A 20740-nucleotide genomic window follows, 5' to 3' on the forward strand; every position below is an offset into this window, starting at 1 on the left:
GTTTTGCTAATCGTTATGACTAGACCAACGTAACTTGTACTAGTTGTAGGCTTGAAAGCGTACGACCGCTTTCCCATACATTGAAAAAATAAGAAACACCGCATTACCATTGTACCAGCGCCAATAGGAATCGAACTTGTTACGAATTAAATACCTCTGACCTCTTCGGGGAGATGTGAGTATACCAAATTGACGGTCGTGTCCGTAGTAAGTAGTAAGCTGGGTGCCCGTTAATCCAGCATTTGTTGTCAGACTCGGAAGCTGACTTCTTTTGGGATTACCGTCCCACTTCTGGCGAACGGTGCGATTGCGCGCTTGTGGCTTTGGTAGAAGGTAGAGATTGCGCCGTTCTTTTAGGTGTATCAGTCTCCACTCTTGTCCGCGGGGGCGCGGCGTCTTCTTTTCCTGGGGCAGTAGATGTGTAGGAAAGCGGTCATACGCTTTCAAGCCTACAACTAGTATTAAGTTACTGTTTAGTGACGGCTACTACTTTAGTGATCACCTTTTGGTCTAGTCGTAACGATTAGCAAAAACCCGTCCCGCTATTACTACCTGTCTTAAGAAGTGCCCGGAAAACGTATACCTTGACAATGGAGGGAAGAAAGACAGTATTGATCACGGGCTGCAGCCCAGGTGGTATAGGTTACGCCTTGGCTACGCAATTCCAGTCCAAAGGCCTCCATGTCTTTGCTACAGCTCGCAACGAAAAAGCAGTTACAGACCTCAAGGCTTTAGGCGTCGAAGCCTTGCAGTTAGAAGTCACTTCTCCCGAAAGCGTTGCAGAAGTCAAGCGGCATATCTCCGAACGGACCAATGGTTCCTTGGACTATCTGGTCAATAATGCTGGACGCAATTATACTATTCCAGCTCTGGACGTCGATCTCTCTGAGGTCCAAGCCACGTTCGAGACCAATGTTTTCTCCGTGATGCGGATGTGCCAGGCTTTCGCTCCTCTCCTCATCCAAGCAAAGGGCACCATAGTCCAGATTGGTAGCGTCGCCGCAGTAATTCCCTACGTCTTCGGCTCTGCATACAACGCATCCAAAGCAGCTCTTCACGCCTACAGCGACACTCTCCGCGTTGAGCTCGCGCCTTTCGATGTCAATGTGATGGTGGTGGTGACGGGTGGTGTCAAAAGCAACATTGCCAGCATTCGTCGAGAGCTGCCAGAAGGTTCCCTATACCACCCGCTCAAGATTGAATATGAGAGAAGACAAAAACATTCGCAGGAGGGGGCTACTGAAAGTACAGTATATGCGGAGGGTGTGGTGAGGGCAGCGCTGGGCTCCAAGCCTGCACGATCACTGTGGAGAGGACACCAGGCATGGAGCGTCTGGCTGCTCCTCACGTTGATGCCGAGAATGTTCTGGGACTACTATTTTACTAGAGTGTTTAATTTGACCAAGCTTGGCTACTTTGTCAAAGCACAGAGAAAGAAATTGTGAAAAAGAAATTGTGAAATGGCACGAAACACTGGGCAAGGTGCCAGCTGGTGCCAGACAAAATGGCAGTCGAGAGGACACGTATCCCTAAAAGATCGATCAGAGCAGCGTCAACCATGAGGCTGTCTGTTATGCAATGCTCCGCACCAAATGATTCTATTCATGGATAACAGATTTTCCGGGTTGATTTTCCAAACGCTGTCAAAATCTGAGATTTCCAGCACCTTGGGTTTCACTTTTACTGACAACTTGCATGACACCAGCAAGCTTTTGATGCAGCACCAGGTTCTACGGGATCTGTCTTCGGAAGTAACACCGGAGAAAAATCGGCCCGCGTATGAGTACGCTTCGTCTGAAGCGATCTTGCGATAGACGATGTTTCGGGCTCAAACAATCATGAAAGAAGTTTCATCATTGCTTGCCTTATTCAAGCCATGGCGGTAGGTGCGCTCGAAACAAAATAAACTTATCCTGCCTCTATGCCCCATCCCGAATGCCAACAGCTTCGACCAAGCGCTTTTTGAACTGTCCTTTCCGAAACTTAGTTCAAAGAGCGTCCAGCATCTACAATTCTCATACTGTTTTCCAAGAGTCGAATCTTTAACTCTACAGAAAGCCTTGGAAGTTCGACCTCTTTCGCTGGTTCACGTGTAGAGTCACTTGTCTTTCTCACCAATGGACCACCAGTACTCCAATCCGCAATGCTTAGATCCCGACTTCCAGCACATTCTCGGCAAACATGCAGAACCCATCCCCCAAACTAAACACATACCCAAGGTTGCCCATTTCGTCTACAATAATGTGAGACAGCTATCGTGACTAGAATACGCTGTTATCCGCGCTGCCATTGTCAATCTTGGGATGGAAACCGTCAATGTATGGCTGCCAGAGGAGCTCAAGCTGGAGGCACAGATACGGAATTGGATCCTGGGAATGCCAGAGGTGTGGCTCCGGAGGATTGCTCTGCCTACGGTAGTCTCCGGTGCTAGAATTGAGGGCTCGGAACACCAAGTGGATGTCGTTAGGCTCAAGATCTTGTACGAGGAAGGAGGTTCGTTACAAGCCCTTGGGGCTACGGGCAACATACACTGACGTATCTTAGGGATTATGATGGACAACGACCTGGTAGCCTTGAAGTCTTCCGACGGTGTCATCAACGATCCCACCAGTCGATCAACAGTAATGGCCATGCAAAAGGGAAGCGATGGTATACCTAACGGCATGATAATGTCAAAAGCCGGGTCGCCGTTTCTGAAAAGATGGATGCAGCGTTACGGTGATGTAAGAGAGAAGCAGAATTGGGAAGACTTATCGGCGAGGACGCCATATGAAATGTACCAGGACAAGGACCCTGATTTGACTGTGCTAGACGGACATTCATGGTTCTACCCTCTCTCATATGAAGATGACAGTGAATCGGCCCTTAAAAGCCTGGCGTTTGGGAAGAGCTGGCAGGACATCGAGAAAAAGTTATGGTACCCGTCTTTGGTATCCAACAGAGGACTTTGCAAAGCTGTTCACACCCAACGTTGTGCGGGTGATAGAGACCCCCCTCTTCTGTAAGCTGAGGAAGCTCTTCGATAACCTTATTAGTGATGGCTATTAGTCCACTCCTTCAGACAAGAACGTCAACTGCACCATTACCTGGACTTCAGACTTAAAGGAGAAGGACCAGAGGATATTCTCGGATTACAGAATTGCAACGGACGATCTCGACGCGAAATGGATCGATTCCTCGGGCTTTAGCCATCATGGATGGGCGCCAAATGGGACTTTGCTACAGCAGGACGAGACCTCAGCATTTACTTTTCGAAACCTTACGACTGGCTCTTATGCTGTGTTGCCAGTGCCTGCCGATTGGGACACAAGAGTCTAGACTGTCCGAACAGAGTTCCACATGGGCAAAGAATCGCTCTCTGACGGGGAAGTATGTGGATTATTCAAGATCAGGATGGAGACAGGTGGAGAGATACTCATACGTATCAGGAACGATGACCCCTTTCCAGGCGTTACACTGAACGTGCAATGGCATGGAAATAAGTTGGCGAAAGAGGAGTACCTGAGATTTGATGACATGGACTGGGTTTCTGCTGGCGGGTAGGTCGAGGATACTGACTTTGCATTTGCACTTGAGGCGCACTAGAATAGGGGACTGACGTCTTGGTACAGTGTGGCACCTCTCAAAAGCGGACCACACGAGATGGCCATCATTTTTGATCGCAAAGAATCAGGCATGATCAAGCTCTTCCTTGACGGCAAGCTGCTTACCAACGAGTCTATCTCTCTCGTCGCTTCTCCGAAGATCGGGCAAGAACTCTGGTTCAACGCTCTGGACTGGGACGATCTTGACACAGGCTTTCGAGGATCACTTAACCGCTTTACCATGTACGCCGGTGCCCTCCCACCGGAAACCATTGTCAAACCCCTGGCGCCTAAGACCCCAAGAATCTCTACATTGGCAGCTGACCTTGATTTACCGCCCGTCACTGCTTCGCCCTGGGCATTACTATTTCCATGTGTCATGGTTGTGCTATTGCTATTCTTTGTCACTCGGAGAAGGAAAGGCTTGATAAGGCTATCACCTCGCTTGGGACCAGCTTCTTCCCGGGCACACAACAAAATACGTTCATACCCTCGTTACTCTGTTGAGACTTTAGAAATGCACAGAACGAAAGGACCACAGAAGACGGACTGACGGTCTTCGCACTGTGGTGATTGGAATGTGCCAATCAGAAGGCGCTAGAGAGGAACAAATTCACCCCCCATCACGAGGCTATCCCGTCATCTGGCGCCTGGGCTGCACAATGTCTTGGCTGTAGGGCCGAATCCTTGAATGATGCACCCTGCCGGATGATGGGATAGGACATAGGGTAAGAATGAGAAGCGAAGGCTTTCAGTGCTACGAGTTCTACTTCGAGAGGGGAAGGTCTGCAGAAGCATCGAGGCATGGGCTCTTCACCAACATTGGCGAACAAAAAGCGTTGAGATGATATCTTCTAGATTTCGGAGTCTTGTTTATTTCGACTCGTGGAGATGGGATGCCTCCAGCCTTTGATGCTTTGTCTCTTGACTCACAGCAGCCAAGCTGGCCAGGGCTTTTATGGGGCCTCGAATTATTCACTGTATGCACAATCAAGGGCTTAGACTCCATCTTCGACTGGGCTATTTGCTGACTCGTAGAGTTTCTAAGAGCCCACAAAGTTGCTCTTTCTATGATCATAAGTAATGTCAGCAGTCTTCTAGCAGCTTGCCTGGCACTTGGCAAAACAGCGCGATCGACCCCGCCCTCTCTGTTCCTGCCGCTCAACTCTCCCTTCATAACCACAGCAGACAGCTATCCGCAAACGCAGACATGAGAATCACCCAGGTATGTCTTACATTTTCGGCCGTCTCTCCTCAGTAGCGCTAGATTGACCGTGCACCCTCCAACAGCTCTACACTTACCCTATCAAGTCCCTCCGCAGCGTCCCTCTCACAACAGCCATCGCCTCTCCACATGGATTTCCCTACGACCGGCGTTTTATGCTCGTCAAAGTTCACGATGGCAAAACATTCTCGCCCCGCTCTAAAAGCCACGCCAATGGCAACTTGGAGAACATGACCATCACGTACTACCCAGAGCTAGCACTATTCCTCCAGAGCATCAACTCGAACGGGACGTTCACAGTCACCTACGATCCTCCAGACAGAGCGAGAAGGAGCTTGGAGATACAGTTGGAGCCTGAGGTGGCACACTTGGAAGAGATGGATGTGCGGCTACACCAGAGTCCTGCCAAGGGGTACAAGATGCCTGAGAGGGTCAATGCTTGGTTCTCAGAGTGCTTTGGCTATGATGTGATGCTGTCATACCTTGGGCCGAATCGACGGCCGGTGCTCGGGAATTTGTCTCCCAATGCGGCTCAGGATGGCGGCGCTGCCAGCAAGTCGTGGCTTTCGAGCATCACTACAAGTATACCAAGCCTCTTAGCCAGTAAGGATATGGAAGGAGAGGGTATCAGCTTCGCGGATGTTGCCGCCTACCTCGTTATCACAGAAGAGTCATTGCGAGATGTCGATTCGCGATTACAAGACGGTACACGAATGGACGTCACGAAGTTCCGACCCAACATTGTCCTTTCAGGTGCCGCAGCAGCATACGAGGAGGACTATTGGGGTAGCATTACCATAAACCCAAACAAAAAACAGGAGAAGAATAACGTCACAGAGATCGTACTGACACAGAACTGTGGAAGATGCGTCAGCATCAACGTCGACTACTCGACAGGCAAATCTGGAACCGGCGAAGCAAATATCCTTAAGAAGCTGATGAAAGATCGGAGGGTAGATAAGGGCAACAAGTACAGCCCGATCTTTGGGCGTTATGGGTTCTTAAAGGGAGCAGCAGCTGGGCAGGTGATTGATGTTGGGGATGAAGTCACGGTTTCGAAGACCAACAAGGAACGGACTACATTTCGTAGGTCATCAGTTCGTGATTAATTAAGAGCACAGCTAAAAGGAAGCTAGAATGGCCAGGAATTGGAAGCTGAACTAACAGACCGAGCGGCAACAACAAGAACACCCCCAAGTGCAGCCTACTAATCCCAGCCCTCACCACCACCATCCCCTATTACACGTTAGTTGTCGACTAGACAGATTGATCTGTGGGGAACGCACCTTGGCCTTCTCCATCACGACCGACTTCGCTTTCCTCCCTTCCACCGGATCGCTCAGAGTCTTCACCATACTGTTCGTCATGCTGGCCTTTATCCTCACTACCACTATCCTCTCCCATCCCTTCGTACCGTGCATCTTCACCTTCCGGGCAGGAGTCCCTCGGGTGCCCACGGCCAGCGGCATGGGTCCTGGGCCGTTGGTTCGGTCTGTCGTCATGAGATGCCGTCCCAGCACCACCGAGTTCCAGCACCACTTTGAGCACTGTTAATTCCTTGATCAGACCGTCCATTCCCTGAGATCTGGTCCGAACTTCCTCGAGCAATTTGCGGAAATCCTTTATAGCAATGTCCAGCTTCCTAGCTATGCCGTTGTTTTGTTCGGAAGGATGAGTCCTAGCACCCTCATACGCGTCCTTGAGGCTCCCCCAAAGCCGACATGAAGCGTCATTGAACCCAGAATGCACACCAACAACATCGCTTTTGGACTGACCCTTACTCGGAAGATCTTTGCTGTCATTACCCTCGATTTTGCGCTCCCACAGCTTCTCCAAGATGGTGTGGCCGGCGTATACCTCAATACCACGAACTTCCCGTTGATACTCCTCTCTGAAATTGGCAAAGAATGACATAACCTCTTTCACCTGCTTAAAGAGAGTACGTATGGCCTTTTGGGCTTCCTCCGACGACATGTATTTGCTGGCATGGCTAGAGCGACCTTGGTAATAGGAGATGCTGTCTCGGCCTCTTTCTCTCTCGTGAGTGCGGATGGCTACTGATCGATGTCTTGTCAATGGACTGTCTCGGTCTCTGTCATCTTGAGGATCCGCGACCTTTGATTTACGCCGGGGTATCCTCTCGTCTTGATCCTGAACAGCTCTTGGACCTCTGCGGTTAGGTTCTCGACTGGGAAGCTCTTTTTTGTCTCTCATGGCTGCAAAATACTATTTCTCAAAAACCAGGCGTTTCAACGAGCACGTCCAAGGCGGAGTGCACTTGGGACTGTGAAGGAAAAGATTTAACAAGATCCACAAAATTCCCCGGGGAAAGCTGTATTTCTGTGGGGAAATCATCGATAAGGTTTGCTGTTCTCGTGATTGCCCACGACGTTTTCGTGCACTGCGATGAATGGACGGAGAATATGAAGAGCATGACGTGCCCCTGTTTGTTTGGCTGCAGCATGTGCACTCTATACTCTGTCCTACTACGGCGGCGAGCTGTCATGCGAGAATCCAGAGGGACTAGGCAAGCGATCAACGTTGACTTGGTCATCGCTCGAGCGTCAGATAGATGATGAAGTACCTATACCTCATCATGCATGCAAGGGCGTTGAGAGGAGAGCAACCTTTGCAGCTCCCTTGCACCCTGAGGACCGGTCCATACATACATCGACATCCTGCAACAAGCCGCCTTGAATCATGGCTTGGCGAAGTGAGACTTTGAGCGGAGTCATCGTGCGGGGCATGTGACCTGATGGTCTCCCGAGACAAATACCGAGCCGCTTGTTGAAGATAGGTGCAAGCGGAGTACAGCATCTTGCATGCGGATATCTGCGTTGGAAAATCGATCCTCTAGGTGACGGCGTTGCGGTCGTTGACACCTTTCTGAGTAGGCTGTATACAGTCCGAGCCATATTATTCGTATATGTCCAGCTAGGCCTTTTCCACTGCTTAGATTTTGGCTTCTTGATTGAGCATAGCCACATTCTTGATTCAGAAGACGCTGCGTACTCCACGTTCGGAGGGTGGGCACCCTTGGGATATTTTAGGCTAGGGTGGGTTGTCTCCAATACGTACCTATCGTTGAGAACGGTAGCAGATTCTTACGAGATTGTTTCATACATTGATGATTGTTTCGATGGAGTGTGAAGAGGGGCCATTGAATAGATTGTTCCTGGTAAACAGCAGCAAGGTATTCGGGAGCGGTCTGATATAATGCAGAGATGGATTCGGCATCTCCTTTGCCAGAGACGGCGTTATTCAACAAGTCGTGCACTCGCCCCTATATGTACCATACTCAAACAGTCTATCCCTTCATCCCATGCCATTCCCAAAGCCTAGCGTATCTTTTGCCCAAGCCTAACCCACTACTGGTTACATATCTCAACCAAGGTCATTCAGAGGGTATATACAAACTCCGGATTCTCTCTAGAAGCAAGTCAGCATACTCATTCCCAGTGCTGCCTGTCGTCCCCATCGCCGCGATGGGTTCAGACTCACTTGTCAGTTAAATCTAGCCACTCCTGATTCTCCAATTTCCGATACTGCGGCTGCGCCCTAAAGGCCGCTTTCTTCTTATTCTGATTCTGGCAATACCACCAAATGAACAACAGATCTACTAGGCATGCGGCCCAGCAGCAGATGATTGTTATCTCGGCGGGTACGTAGCGTGGGGCGTCTTTGGGTCTGAATGTCTGCGGCCCGATGATGTTGCCTACGCAGTAGCCAATGAGGTACAAAGCAGCGACGGTTGTTTTCTTAGTGTAGCCGGCTACGTTGCTGGAAATGAGCGACAGAAGGGCAACGAAGCCCGTAGGGCTTGCTTGGGTGAGATAGTAGCCTGCCAGACGGCCGCCGTCATTGGATAAGGGCAAAGCAACGATGAGGATCATGCCAAGTATCGAAATCATCAAGCCAGAGGTGCTAACCAAAATTCTGTTGCCCAAGCGGTCACCTAGGTAGCCACAAACAATCAGAGAGACAACCTCAACAGCGCCGCCGGGTGTGCCGTAGAGAAGGCTTTGGTCTGCTGTGTAGCCGAATGAGACGATGAGTTGGCTGAAAAAATTGCTGATGCCGCCATTGGGGATGTCACCTGTGAGGGCGAAGAAGACCATGGCCCAGGTTAAGGGGTCGAGGAGGGCTTCTTTCAGTTGGTAGGCTTTGAAATGCTTGTTCCCGATCCCTTGTTGATTGACGCGGACTCTTTCGACGGCTAGGCGCCGGTCGTTTTTGCTGAGCCAGCGTGCGTTGAGCTGGTTGTCTGGGACGAAAAAGAGGAAGAGGCAGCCGATCGTCGCCGTCAGGAGACCCGTGACGAGGAACACAATCTTCCAAGGCGCAATGGATGAGCCGTGCAGCGCCGCGCCTTTAGCAATGCCGTAAGCTACTAACCCGCCAAAGATCTGTGCAAAGCCGTTGAAGCTGAACCAGATTCCTATTCGTGTTCCTTGCTCTTTCTTGGTGTACCATTGGGACGAGAAGAGTGCAAAGCCGGGTGTCACGGCAGCTTCGAAGATACCAAGGAAGAAGCGAACGGCGATGGCGCCGGAAAAGTTCTTCACAGCTGCCATGCAGCAGAGGACCAGGCCCCACAGGATGATGCAGAAGGAGGAGTATTTGGCGAGAGGGAGGCGCTGGAGGAGTCGATTTGTTGGATATTCCCAGGCGAGGTAGCCTGCAATGCATCAGTAATGAGGCTTAGGGAGACAGTATAGTATGGTGAGCGTACCGAAGTAGAACATGCTGCCCAACCATTGGTAGTCATCATTTACCAGGCCGATGTCCTCCTTAATGCCCATCACACTGGCATATGATAGCGTCGTTTCTGTCTCATGTCAAACCAGTTCACCGGCAACGAGGTGGAAGCCATACTATCGAGATAGTTGAGACCGTAAACAACGCATAGCAGCTATAGCCATGTCAGCAGTGGACCTTTGCCGTCGCTGTATGCTACACGTACCGGCAGAATATTGAGGTCAATCTTCCGCAGCAGTCTTCTGTTCGTCGCTTCATCTAGGACCAACAGTTCCCCGTCATGGCCCTCAAAAGCTTTCATCGCTTCATCGGCATCATTTGCATGCTTGAGGACTTGGGCCGGCGGTGCCCCATCTTTATCATCGAAGAGGGTCTGCTCCACGTCAGGGTATGATGGTACTTTCTCGTCTGCCATTCTGCTGCTGCGTATATCTAGTTAAGGTCGATGGATTGGAGAGGTTCAATAGGAAAGACAGTGCTGTAGAATTCTGCTTGGATTCTCCTTCCATCGCAATCTTGCTCGCATTTAGCTGCAATTGAGCGCTGCCGACCACCACCATGACGTCGAACCGCAGGAAGCTCGGGTGACACTGTGCCAGATACTGATTGACTCGCATGATAAAGAGCGTGGGATTCCGATATCCAGGTGGGGAAAGAAAAAGAAGAGACGCCTCGGACTAAAGAGGAAGGTGGAATGGGAGAGCTCGTAAGGCTGAGCTAGGACTGCTTGGATGGCTCCACGTCAGGGCCTTTATCCCAATTGAATTGCAGTACCGTACATTCCTATTTTCCTCCGCGACTGCATCTCGACTACTACGTTGGTTAGAAAAACAACATTCCACGCGGTCAAGCTCCGTTACTTCGCTTCCTTCTCGACAATGGCCTCGGGTTTCCCTCCACCAGCAGTCCGCGAAATGGCCTTTGAAGTCTCCGCTCTCCTCAAAGAACGCTCCGAAACCGTTTGCGTGGCCGAAACAGTACGCTCAGCCTCTCCAGCATCCTTCTTGCCTTTAGTTCGCAGCCGAAAAATTGCACCAATGCCTGAAATCCTGTCATAGGCCGCCGGCGGTCTCATCTCCGCCTCCCTGCTCTCTACTCCAGGCGCTTCGAAAATCTACAAAGGCGGCTTGACGCTGTACACGCTTGAGTCACGCATTGCGTTTGCGGGGTGGACTCAAGACCATTTGAAGTCATATAAAGGCCCTACGGAGGATGTGGTGAAGGGTTTGGCGGAGAATGTGAGGGGGACGCTGAGCGCTACGTACTGCGTCTGTGAAAGTGGGACCGCAGGACCGACAGGAGGGAATACGAGGAACCGGACCCCGTGAGTCTTAAATTCCTATCTTGGATGACCGATCAGGCAAGCTGCCAGAAAATCCGGCAGCCTTATGCACTGGCATCTTTCGGATTTTGTGCGCTCCTAGGTCATACGAGAAGAAGATATGGCAAACCATATGAAGAAACAATCCGGACAGAGTCCTTATAAACAATGAACCTCAAACTTCGTGCTCATATTGCCAATATTCAAGGCCTTCTCTACCATCGTTATTGCCAAATTTCCTGGCAGCGCGCTTGCGAATCGAGGGTTAGTGGCTGACTTGAGTCTATATTGTAGGGGCTACGTTGCGCTTGCGGTAGCGACGGAGAAAGCAACATCTATGAAAGAAGTTGAAACAGGATTGGGAGGTGACAGAGAAGGAAACATGGTTGCATTTGCGGTCGAGGGATTGAAGCTGTTGAGGGATGTCATCAAGGGCAACGCGAAGCTTTGATGATGGAAAGTATGGCAATTGTCATCCGCATTATGAGATCCGATCCTCGTCTTCGGTTTCTCCAACTGCTCTTCCATCTGCCGAAATCTACAACAGTACAGTGATCCAACTACAAGTTTCCGACCTTTTTGCCAGTCTGCATGCCAGGATGGTTGCCCACGGCGTGAGCTCGGATTGCCCCCAGGATACACTTAGGTGTTTGGGGCCCCAAGAAAATGCCTTGCTTGCATTGCCTGGAGGGTAGCGGAAGAAACACCGACGTCAAATTTGTGTCTTTGAATTTGACGGAGAATGTCTACTCTCACTACAATGTGTCACCTCGTCGTCTCCTACCCAAAAGTCCTGACTTCACAGGCTTCCTTCCCTTTTCTTCCCTCTTCATCACACTCACTCGCACTTTGTGCCCCTTCTCCCAACCCCCAAGCACGAATAGCTGCAGCATTCCAGGCGCATATCATCATGAAGCTGTCAATCTTTGAATATGTGGCAAGCGCATACCTTCTCCTAATACCATCAGCCATTGCCGACATTGCCCTCGATGGAAACACCGTTGGCGACCCTTTCTGCCATGTAGACGGCCAAGGAAGGCGAGAGAACAATTGCCATTACCGGCTCTTGTGGTCCGCTGACAGGTTTCTTGGGTGTTGCTGACCAACGAAAACATTGCTACTGGGCAGCCAATGTCTGAGTCTAGCGGCACGATCCGAATCAGGGTTTTGCCCAAAGCTCCACCAACACCTGCGGCCACTGCACGACCAACTTCACCTGCATGGCTAAGACCAAACACAATGGATTTCTTGGGACCGATGATGTGGATGCCTATAACAAGGCTCAGATCACTCCAGTGGATATCTATAATGGGTAACAGCAGGCCCTTTTTAACTCTTTCCTCGTCAGGCACGAAGAGCAGTCATCCGCAAACGCGGTCTACGAATACACAAGCAAAACCTCCACTAATTTCCAGGCATCCACTGATGAATTTGACCCGCGTCATAGGCTCCAAACCGCCCTACAAAGATGCAATGGCGCAGACGGTCTCTGCGCCATCGAGTAGCTCAATGAGGATTGTCTCGTCCAAAAGTACATCGCGGAACAACTAGGCCCGGCCAATTGCCCCGATGCTCCCTGCTTGCCTGTCGACCTTACATGCGAGCTGTTGAACCCGAGTACTTGTGACGATTGTCTTGGGGGCACGTGAGCGTTCTGTGGAGATGTGGGTGATGGCTGGGAGAGGAGTGATAGGGGCTGATGTTGGTGCGGAGGGGAGTACGATATTCAGGTCTAGAGGATCGATGTTTGTGGTGGTGACGAGGCATGCGACTTCAAATCACGATGCAAGGCTGTTTTGTTCGTTAAATTTCCAGTCTTGCCCGTACTTCTATTCAAATCAGCAGCCATTGAAGACGCCCATCCATGGGTTTGCAGCAACAACACCGTAATCAATGTGCCCCGTATGTCTCGATGAGGTCCGTCTGGGGCAGGGAGATAGTACCCATGTTGCGACATCGATATTTCACTTGCCACCGGGCTTGAACTGCTGTCCGAACACGATGATGCTTGCGGCCATCGAGCTTTTCTTTTTCCACCGGCGACATCGCCAGTTGTCTGTCGACTCCGCAACTATCTACAACACAGGCTTGATGTGAGAAGAACATATCTTCTCTGCGCTACCTCGTTCACCGCGCCGTCGACCGGGCTTGGACGTACTCTACACTCATGGCCAGGACCCCACGGGCAACGGTCCTTCGCAGACCCTACGCGTGTGCACGTTTTGCGTCTCTTCCCTCCATGCGACCCTTTCAAGCCCAGGAACCGGGTGTTTTGCCGTCAGAACCCTGTCGGGCATATTTCTCGCATGTCGCATCGCCTAGGGGGGATCCCGGACTGGATGCTCGACAGTGGCTTTCGGGAGGTGTTTCTTGGGATCTATGTCCGGCGTGCGTTGGTCTGGGGTTTGGGTTTGTCGACGAGTTGGATGGTGGTGTTGCGAGTGATGGGCTGCTACCGCTTGATCTGCCGGATGCCGTTTCGACCTCTGAGGTTTGTCGGCGCTGTTTGGGTCCAGGCTGGTTTGCTTTGATGTTCGCCGTTTAAACGTTTTACCACACGGGATATCACAGGAGACACGCAGTGTTTCCTTGGTAAGGCTAAGCAATTCGATTGAATGATTTTATTTACCTGCGACTCTTCAAAGCCCGTAGCCATATTCTTGACGGCGAAGATCCTACCGCCGAACTTGGAACCACTGACACGAAATCTCAAAGATGCAAATCTAGCCACCATGTCCATATGTGATCTTTCTCTCCAGCGGTGATAAAACAGCTCGCACCTGTCACAGTTCCAGGAATCCTAGCATACCAAGGGCCCACTGCTAGCGTGTCAAGGCCTTGCGATCAAGACTGCATAATTAACTTGCAACCAAATTTCATTCTCTTAATCTACGTCTTGGTGAAACTGATCTCGATTCCTTAATATCATGCCTAATTTGGTTCGTTTCTGAATCACCAAGGCGTCCAACTCGATACTCGTCCTGCCTTTTGTATCTTGATTCTCTCAGGCTAGAATCGTCTTGACTTGGTGACACTGTTGGTAGAAACAGTGCATGTAAGAAGATGATGAAGATCTTCCTCTTTGGGGGGTGGTAATTGATTGGACCGTTTCGCTTCAATTTGGTGAGATTCGAAGTACTGTTGAGTATAAACTAGACCGTATGGATCATTTTGGCTATAAATATATTAACAAGGAATTCTTGGACTTATTGATATATTGCATCAGGGCTGGGAGCATTAGGTAGCTTTCTCATAATTGGGTCGTCAAACTCCTGAGATCCTAGTGAATTTTCAAGGTCGTAACTCGGGTAAATAGGCCCAGGCTTGGCAGTGGCAGGCGTAACATTGCTCCGAATACCCCTAATGGCGCGGGCTGTTCTAACTCCTAATCAGACGAGCCGTGCGCCCGTGCCCGACTCCGAGTTTCGCAGACCGATTTTCTGACGGAACCCGCTGACTCCACTCTTTACGTCTCCGCCAATCAGAAGTATCGAACTTAATACTATCTGCAAGGCTTAAGTCTGAAAAGGTTAGCAGCTCGTTAACAGTTCCGCGTAATCGTATGAGGATTGAAAATAACCGAGGCGGAATCGGACCTTTGTGCGTCCACCGCGCCGGCAGGATCACGCACGACTCGAGGGCTATGTCAATATTGGCTGACGAGTACGTCGACGCTTCACCCGGCAGCGAATAAGGAGTGGACATGGCTGAGCAATGAATCCTATATTCGCTTGCAATGTATAAGCGAGCTTGGTATATAAACCTTCTTCTCTGCCGTGTATGAATACTTGTAAGTGGGAGCAGGCAGCAATATATCCTTCGGACAACTCTCCTGTTTTATCTACAGAATCTCCACACCTCTCTTCAACTCTCAAACACCTTCCCAACTCCCAACTCCCACCCCATCTCATCTCCTCTCTCCCTCACCCCTTACTACAGCTATGTCGAACCCACCTCAACCCACCATTCTCCCCGCAACCAAATCTTCAGTACAGAACTGCACCAGTGTCAGTGAATACTGCCCGGTCGACCTCACCATCTACGGCTACTACCCCAATCTTGGCGCAAATGCCTTCTTTTGTGCCTTCTTCGCACTCTGCCTGGGCATCCAATTGGTCCTCGGCATAAGATACAAGACATGGACATACCTGGTCGCATTGGGCTTTGGTTGTCTCGGAGAAGCAATCGGTATGCCCATTCACATTCACTCCATTACTTTGCCCGCTGACATCCACACCAGGCTATGTCGGAAGAATAATGCTCCACAGCAACCCCTGGTCGAGCAACGGATTCGAAATCCAGATCTGTTGTCTCATCATCTCCCCTGCCTTCATCACCGCCGGTGTATACCTCACCCTCAAACACATCGCTCTCGAGCTCGGCGCCAATTTCTCCCGCATCCGACCTAAGTTCTACACCTGGATCTTCTGCCTCGCCGACCTCTTCTCTCTCATCATACAGGGAGCCGGCGGGGGATTGCAGCTACAGCCAATAACGGCTCTTCGCTGCAGAATGTTGGCAACGATATGATGATGGCCGGTATCGTGTGGCAAGTATTCACGCTCCTCATATTCGGAGGTATGGTTGGGGACTACGCCTCCAGGGTGTACGCCCGCCGGTCCGAGCTCGAACACTCAGCTGTGAAGCTCATGAACGCGACACGCTTCAAGCTATTCATCGGCGGCCTCGTCCTCGCATACCTAACCATTATCACTCGTTGTGTCTTCCGTATTGGTGAGATGGCCAATGGATGGGGTAACCCGATCATGCAGGACCAGGGCGACTTCATCGGTTTGGACAGTGTCATGATTACCATTGCTACCTTCTGCCTGACTGCTTTCCATCCTGCATTGGTGTTCCCGGAGATGCAGATGCATGGGACAACCAGCCCGATGGGAGAATTCACCACGGCGGATGCGGAGAAGGTTCATGATGCGGAGTCTCCACCTAACGGTGACAGGAAAGGGTACTTTGGGGCATCATAGAGCGTGATGCATTGTTGTTTTGGTCCTTGACCTGCAGGCCCTTACTCTTGAGCGAAGGTCCATGCAGTGGGATTGCTTTCTGCGTTGATAGAATTGTGATGATACCAAGGACCCTTTAGATACTTCTTTAGATAATTTTACACGAACATGACCTCATCTCCAATGGCACCTTTCTGCTGGATCAAAACCTTTCCGTTCGTGCACCAACTCGGCTTGAAAGGCTTCCTCCCTACCCCCGCTCCCACCAAAGGAAGATGACCCTCGTGCAAGGCATCCTTCCTCACGTCAGCCAAGTTCCAACGGACACTCTCTCACTGCCAAGGCCCCCAGCATGCCCCATCTTTCACGCAAAGTTATAAATGCTCAAGGACCCTCAGCCCAAAACCCTCAAACAAGAAGCTTGCCGTCCTGCATTAACCACCACTGCCAAGAGACGCAGCCGCATCGTGGCTTGCACTTTCCCACGTTATCGGACTGCGGCATCTCATGCAGCCCTGACGCAGCCTTGATGCAGCCAGCCCCGGTGGTACTCGTACCAACCCACACCTCTCTACCAAAAGCCGAGAAATATCCGAACAAAGGTGCGGTGGAAAATGAATGAATGGAGGGTGGGAAGGGTGAGAAGTGTCAGCAAAGTGGCAGTCATAGACGTCATGATTGTGTTCTTTGCAAAACCTCGTGGTGTGAAGCCGAAAGGACTGGAATTTTTCCACGTGGTGTGAGTCCACGTGGAGCATGGGACGGACGTTACGTCTACCTTGTCATGTTGATTTTCTCCGTCTTTGGGAATATGAACCGTTTCGAAGGCTGATCTTGTGGCAAAGCATTCGATGGCGATTGGAGAAGGCGCTGTTTATCAATGTCCAATTTGTGGAAGTACTTTGGCGGTGGAGATACCGGAAGGGATCTTCTAACTCAGCGCAGGTACTTTATCTCCCGTGCCACAGGGATCTCCCTCTCGTCTTTGCTGGATTGTTGCCAACAGCTAATTACAGAACGCCAGAACTCAACATACAGCTGACTCTACGCAGCAAGCAAGAAAGTAGACCATCCCCACGACAATCTCCGTGACTTCAATTCGTCTCAGAATCATGAAGCAGAGGTGAAACCCAACACGCTGAAGCCATGAGTCCTGTAGCTGACGCAAAACAAAATGATGCCATGACCTCCACGACGCCATGTTTCATGATGGTCTCAGGCGTCGTGCAACCCCTTATTTCGAGATGGGTGCCTGCATAGTCTCTGATGTTGAAAGAAGCTTCAATCCGATACTGCTCTAAAGCCCCTAGTAACAGTTGGGAACGTAATAACACTTGGGAACGGTTGGCAAGATGGGGGGGGTTTGGCGGTGGAGACTTTGCACCAAGCCTTAAGGTTCCCAGAAGACGGGTGCCACCGTCGCTCTACACTTGGAGCGGTTAGCCCGGTTAGTCAGTTCGCAACTCGGACCACTTCGAGTTTGGTACGAGGACCGCGTGAAAGCCTCCCGCACAACGCCATCCACCGCTAGCGTGCGAGGTGCATGACCCAATGACCCTAAAAATGCTCTGCTGTTGCCAAGAACCCCGAACAAGAGCACAAGCTGAGCATCTTCATAAAGATCTTTCCTTCTTCTTTTTCTCCTCTAACTTTTATATATATGATACGTAGATACATTCCAACCCAATCTTCCCTCCCTCACCGCTCGTAAGACATACTGCTTTTGTCCTAATCCCGAACCCCCAATTCAATAGCCTCACATCTCATCATCCTCTGTCAAGTGTCTCACCGCCATGGTCTATCAAGGAAAGCCTAGTGCCGGCTGCCAGAATTGCAGAAAGCGGAAGATCAAGGTACGTGTAAAGTTACGGGGCGGCTCATTGAAGCGACCCGCTCCCTACCACAAATCCCCGTCTCACCCTTCGGCAGTGCGATGAAGCGGTCCCGGCCTGCTCTCAGTGCATCAACACCAAAAGGCAATGCCCTGGCTACCTTGCCCGTTTCGACCTCGTGTTACGTGACCAGACCAAAGCAGTCCGGCGGAAGGCCCAACGCAAGAAGCAGCAACAAGATGAAGGGCCAAAGCCTCCCTCACCACCTCAGTCTGCATCTTCAGAGGATCCCGCGTCAACGACGTGGGCCATTGTCAATCCCGGGGGGGACCCGTCCCGCGCTGTTGCCAAACGTTACTCACCAAATGAACCGGTCCCAAGGATGTTCAACGATTTCCCGGAGCAACAAGCCATCTGTGCCTTCTTCCTCGATTTCGTCCTTCTGCCTCGCCATCCGGACAGTATAGAAGGCCATCTCGAGCACTTACTACCTCTGTACACTACCACTAGTGCTGACTCGCCTTTATCCTTAGCTACTTCATCAGTGGCTTTGATGATCTCCGGAGGTTCGCCGACCAGACGCAATGACCAGCAACTTGGTCGAACCATCTTTGGGAAAGCGTTGCGGAAGACGAGTGCGGCCATTCGAAATCCGGAAGAGTCGAGGAAGGATGAGACGTTGATGGCGGTTCTTCTCCTGGGCTTGTTCGAGGTACGTTGCTTCACTTTCCTGCCTCTTGTCCACAACCTTGTGTCATGGCGATCTTCTCGCACTCTCGCAATGCTCTTCTCTTTTGCTTGTACCCTTTCAAGGCATGTTTCATAGGGAAAATAATTGCCAGACAGGAAGCCAAGAGTTTTGTCTAAAAGATGTGCCGTGGTTGGGGTCAATCCCATCAGCATTGGGCAGGACTTGGGATCCCGCCCTTGCAACTGGTGTATACTCATACTCAACCCAATACAAGCAAGCCAACCTCCTGCTCGTATTCTATTGCACTCAATTAACTACGCGGCCTGCAAACTCATGCAATGGCAATTGCACCGGGTAGATCCCATTTCCATGCGCGATAGTGGCACTTGCCCTCTTGCTTTCGACTAGTAGTTGGGCATTTCACATTGCATCTGGACTGCAGCAACACGACTTATGCGGTTCTAATAGCCTCTACCAAACTGTTTTCCAGTCTCGACCTTCGCTGATCACTGCCCCCTCTAGAAAATCGCTGCTACTGCTACGGCTAAAACTCCTTCAGACGCCGAGAAGTCCAGTATGGTTTCAACGCACAATGCCGGAGCAGCAGCTCTGGTGATGCATCGAGGTCAGGAGAATTGCAAGTCGTCGCTGTCTGTAGGCTTGCTTTTCTCTGTCCGCTCTCAGCTTGTAAGTACCGATCCCTCACGAGGCTGACCTTGGGCTGAGAGGAAGAAGGTTGAGCATGCCATCGAAGAAGGCACCTCCTTCAAGAGATGCCCTGATGCCTTAAGTGCAATGTTCAAGTCACTCCCTCAAAATGCCGCCGCCCGCCTTACCTCCGCCACAATCAACATCGCCGATCTCCGCTCGTGCGCCAGATCCGCCCTCCTCCTCCCAAGGAGCTCCGACTCCGACAAAGAAGTCAACGATCTACTCGAATACGCCATATCCGTGGACCTCCTCGTGGCGGCTTGGCCCGAAAGCCTGCCCGAAGGATGGAAGTGGACCTCAGCCGATCACTTCGACCTCCCACCAGCCTCCGTCTCCCGCGATGCCTACATCTACAAAGACCGTAAGGACATCTACCTCGACCTCTGGGTCGAATCCATTTGGAACGCCTACCGCTCCGCTCGCGTGAAAGTGCAGACGATCATTCTCGACTGCATCGCCTGGTTCGACAAGCCTTTCGAGCACCAATGGTACTGGCGCGCTGTATACGCTAGGATGATGACGCAAGAAATGATTGACGACATGTGCGCTTCGGTGCCCTACGCTCTCGGCACAAAGACATTCGGCAGCCCAGGCGACAGAGAAGGAATCGAGTACCCCTACAACGGCACGCAAAAGGCATGTGAGGACCACCGCCGTGCCGCCGCCGCCCTTGGTGGCTGGCATCTTCTCGAACCCATGAAGACGTCGCTCAAGACCAGGACGGAATGTTTGCGCGAAGGGCAGAGAGAGTGGGTAAAGTCGCAAATGGCGCGAATCTGGCGCATCTATTCACTCCAGACAGCGGAGGGGAATGCAAACCCGATGTATGAGCGCTACTCTTTCGATTCCCCCCTCTAGGGTTGATTGGATAGAAGACGTGAAGAATACACACTGAGCAGTGCCTGCGTTCGACATAGTTCACCAACCAAGATCAGCACCAAGATCAAAGGCGTCAAGCTGGTCTCGCCTACGACCGATAAGGAGCTGTGGCCGCAGCAGCTGTGCTACTGTCTGGGTTCCGGCCATCTGAAGGGGGTGAAGGAACTCGAGGATTTCGCGTCGAGGAGAGAAGAGTGTAGGGATTGCCGCCGGCCGGGGTAGAGATGCTATTACCAGACTACATTTCTCGACCTCGGGAATATATGTAAGCAGCGCGAAAGCCACGAAGATATTGCTGTTGAAGGACAAGAGGGGACAAGGCATTGAGCAATTGCGAGGATATGAGCCTGAACAAGCAGGAACATCAATGGGTTTCGAGTCCGCCCGACTTCCACAGGCTGAGAGCTCGGAACATCGCATTCCGAACGGCAAGCTCTGCGCAAAATCTCTCGGGAGCAGACTCAACCCATTTCTCGAGGGTTTCCGGTGCCAGATCTGCACCCAACCAACATCTCACCGTTGGCAAGGACCGCAAAACCACTCTTTCCGCGGGAATCTCCCAGCTTCCTGATGATCAATGAGCCCGTCCTACAAAGATAGCTTATGTAATGAACGGTTCCATCAAGTCATTCAGCGCTCATGCCATCAAGTCATTCAGCGCTCATCATCTACCACACACACGTTCCATCCAAGTATAATGCCACATACAAACGCCCCCGTGCATATGAAGCCCTCCGTCCTTAGTCATCTCACCTTTGAAAAAGTCATTCGAGGG

General features: G+C 51.2%; 11 protein-coding genes across 11 annotated transcripts; 9 read left to right on the forward strand and 2 right to left on the reverse strand.

The window, feature by feature from the left end:
- Window positions 1–590: 590 nt before the first annotated feature.
- HO173_009684 (uncharacterized protein) lies at window positions 591–1445 on the forward strand (the record flags this gene model as incomplete). Its single annotated transcript, XM_037311573.1, has 1 exon — window positions 591–1445. One exon carries the CDS (start codon window positions 591–593, stop codon window positions 1443–1445), a length of 855 nt encoding a protein of 284 aa, XP_037161520.1.
- An 858-nt stretch (window positions 1446–2303) lies between these two features.
- Window positions 2304–2534, forward strand: HO173_009685 (uncharacterized protein; the record flags this gene model as incomplete). Its single annotated transcript, XM_037311574.1, has 1 exon — window positions 2304–2534. The coding sequence occupies one exon, from the start codon at window positions 2304–2306 to the stop codon at window positions 2532–2534; it is 231 nt and encodes a 76-aa protein (XP_037161521.1).
- Window positions 2535–2549: 15 nt separating this feature from the next.
- Window positions 2550–3318, forward strand: HO173_009686 (uncharacterized protein; the record flags this gene model as incomplete). The annotated part of the gene is made up of 2 exons (XM_037311575.1): window positions 2550–2930; window positions 3049–3318. 2 exons carry the CDS (start codon window positions 2550–2552, stop codon window positions 3316–3318), a joined length of 651 nt encoding a protein of 216 aa, XP_037161522.1.
- A 21-nt stretch (window positions 3319–3339) lies between these two features.
- On the forward strand, window positions 3340–4137 carry HO173_009687 (uncharacterized protein; the record flags this gene model as incomplete). The annotated part of the gene is made up of 2 exons (XM_037311576.1): window positions 3340–3539; window positions 3612–4137. The coding sequence occupies 2 exons, from the start codon at window positions 3340–3342 to the stop codon at window positions 4135–4137; spliced, it is 726 nt and encodes a 241-aa protein (XP_037161523.1).
- A 657-nt stretch (window positions 4138–4794) lies between these two features.
- On the forward strand, window positions 4795–5918 carry HO173_009688 (uncharacterized protein; the record flags this gene model as incomplete). The annotated part of the gene is made up of 2 exons (XM_037311577.1): window positions 4795–4809; window positions 4875–5918. The coding sequence occupies 2 exons, from the start codon at window positions 4795–4797 to the stop codon at window positions 5916–5918; spliced, it is 1059 nt and encodes a 352-aa protein (XP_037161524.1).
- Window positions 5919–6016: 98 nt separating this feature from the next.
- Window positions 6017–7023, reverse strand: HO173_009689 (uncharacterized protein; the record flags this gene model as incomplete). The annotated part of the gene is made up of 2 exons (XM_037311578.1): window positions 6017–6045; window positions 6096–7023. 2 exons carry the CDS (start codon window positions 7021–7023, stop codon window positions 6017–6019), a joined length of 957 nt encoding a protein of 318 aa, XP_037161525.1.
- A 1184-nt stretch (window positions 7024–8207) lies between these two features.
- HO173_009690 (uncharacterized protein) lies at window positions 8208–10184 on the reverse strand (the record flags this gene model as incomplete). The annotated part of the gene is made up of 6 exons (XM_037311579.1): window positions 8208–8238; window positions 8311–9487; window positions 9542–9637; window positions 9685–9721; window positions 9773–9989; window positions 10042–10184. 6 exons carry the CDS (start codon window positions 10182–10184, stop codon window positions 8208–8210), a joined length of 1701 nt encoding a protein of 566 aa, XP_037161526.1.
- Window positions 10185–10445: 261 nt separating this feature from the next.
- On the forward strand, window positions 10446–11339 carry HO173_009691 (uncharacterized protein; the record flags this gene model as incomplete). Its single annotated transcript, XM_037311580.1, has 3 exons — window positions 10446–10544; window positions 10626–10891; window positions 11183–11339. 3 exons carry the CDS (start codon window positions 10446–10448, stop codon window positions 11337–11339), a joined length of 522 nt encoding a protein of 173 aa, XP_037161527.1.
- Window positions 11340–14829: 3490 nt separating this feature from the next.
- Window positions 14830–15418, forward strand: HO173_009692 (uncharacterized protein; the record flags this gene model as incomplete). The annotated part of the gene is made up of 2 exons (XM_037311581.1): window positions 14830–15076; window positions 15129–15418. The coding sequence occupies 2 exons, from the start codon at window positions 14830–14832 to the stop codon at window positions 15416–15418; spliced, it is 537 nt and encodes a 178-aa protein (XP_037161528.1).
- Window positions 15419–15468: 50 nt separating this feature from the next.
- HO173_009693 (uncharacterized protein) lies at window positions 15469–15873 on the forward strand (the record flags this gene model as incomplete). Its single annotated transcript, XM_037311582.1, has 1 exon — window positions 15469–15873. One exon carries the CDS (start codon window positions 15469–15471, stop codon window positions 15871–15873), a length of 405 nt encoding a protein of 134 aa, XP_037161529.1.
- A 1772-nt stretch (window positions 15874–17645) lies between these two features.
- On the forward strand, window positions 17646–19944 carry HO173_009694 (uncharacterized protein; the record flags this gene model as incomplete). The annotated part of the gene is made up of 4 exons (XM_037311583.1): window positions 17646–17705; window positions 17782–18396; window positions 18898–19062; window positions 19111–19944. 4 exons carry the CDS (start codon window positions 17646–17648, stop codon window positions 19942–19944), a joined length of 1674 nt encoding a protein of 557 aa, XP_037161530.1.
- Window positions 19945–20740: the final 796 nt, after the last annotated feature.

This window comes from Letharia columbiana (assembly GCF_014066305.1).
Source record: "Letharia columbiana isolate WasteWater2 chromosome Unknown Sc0000042_s0, whole genome shotgun sequence".
Classification (NCBI taxonomy): domain Eukaryota; kingdom Fungi; phylum Ascomycota; class Lecanoromycetes; order Lecanorales; family Parmeliaceae; genus Letharia; species Letharia columbiana.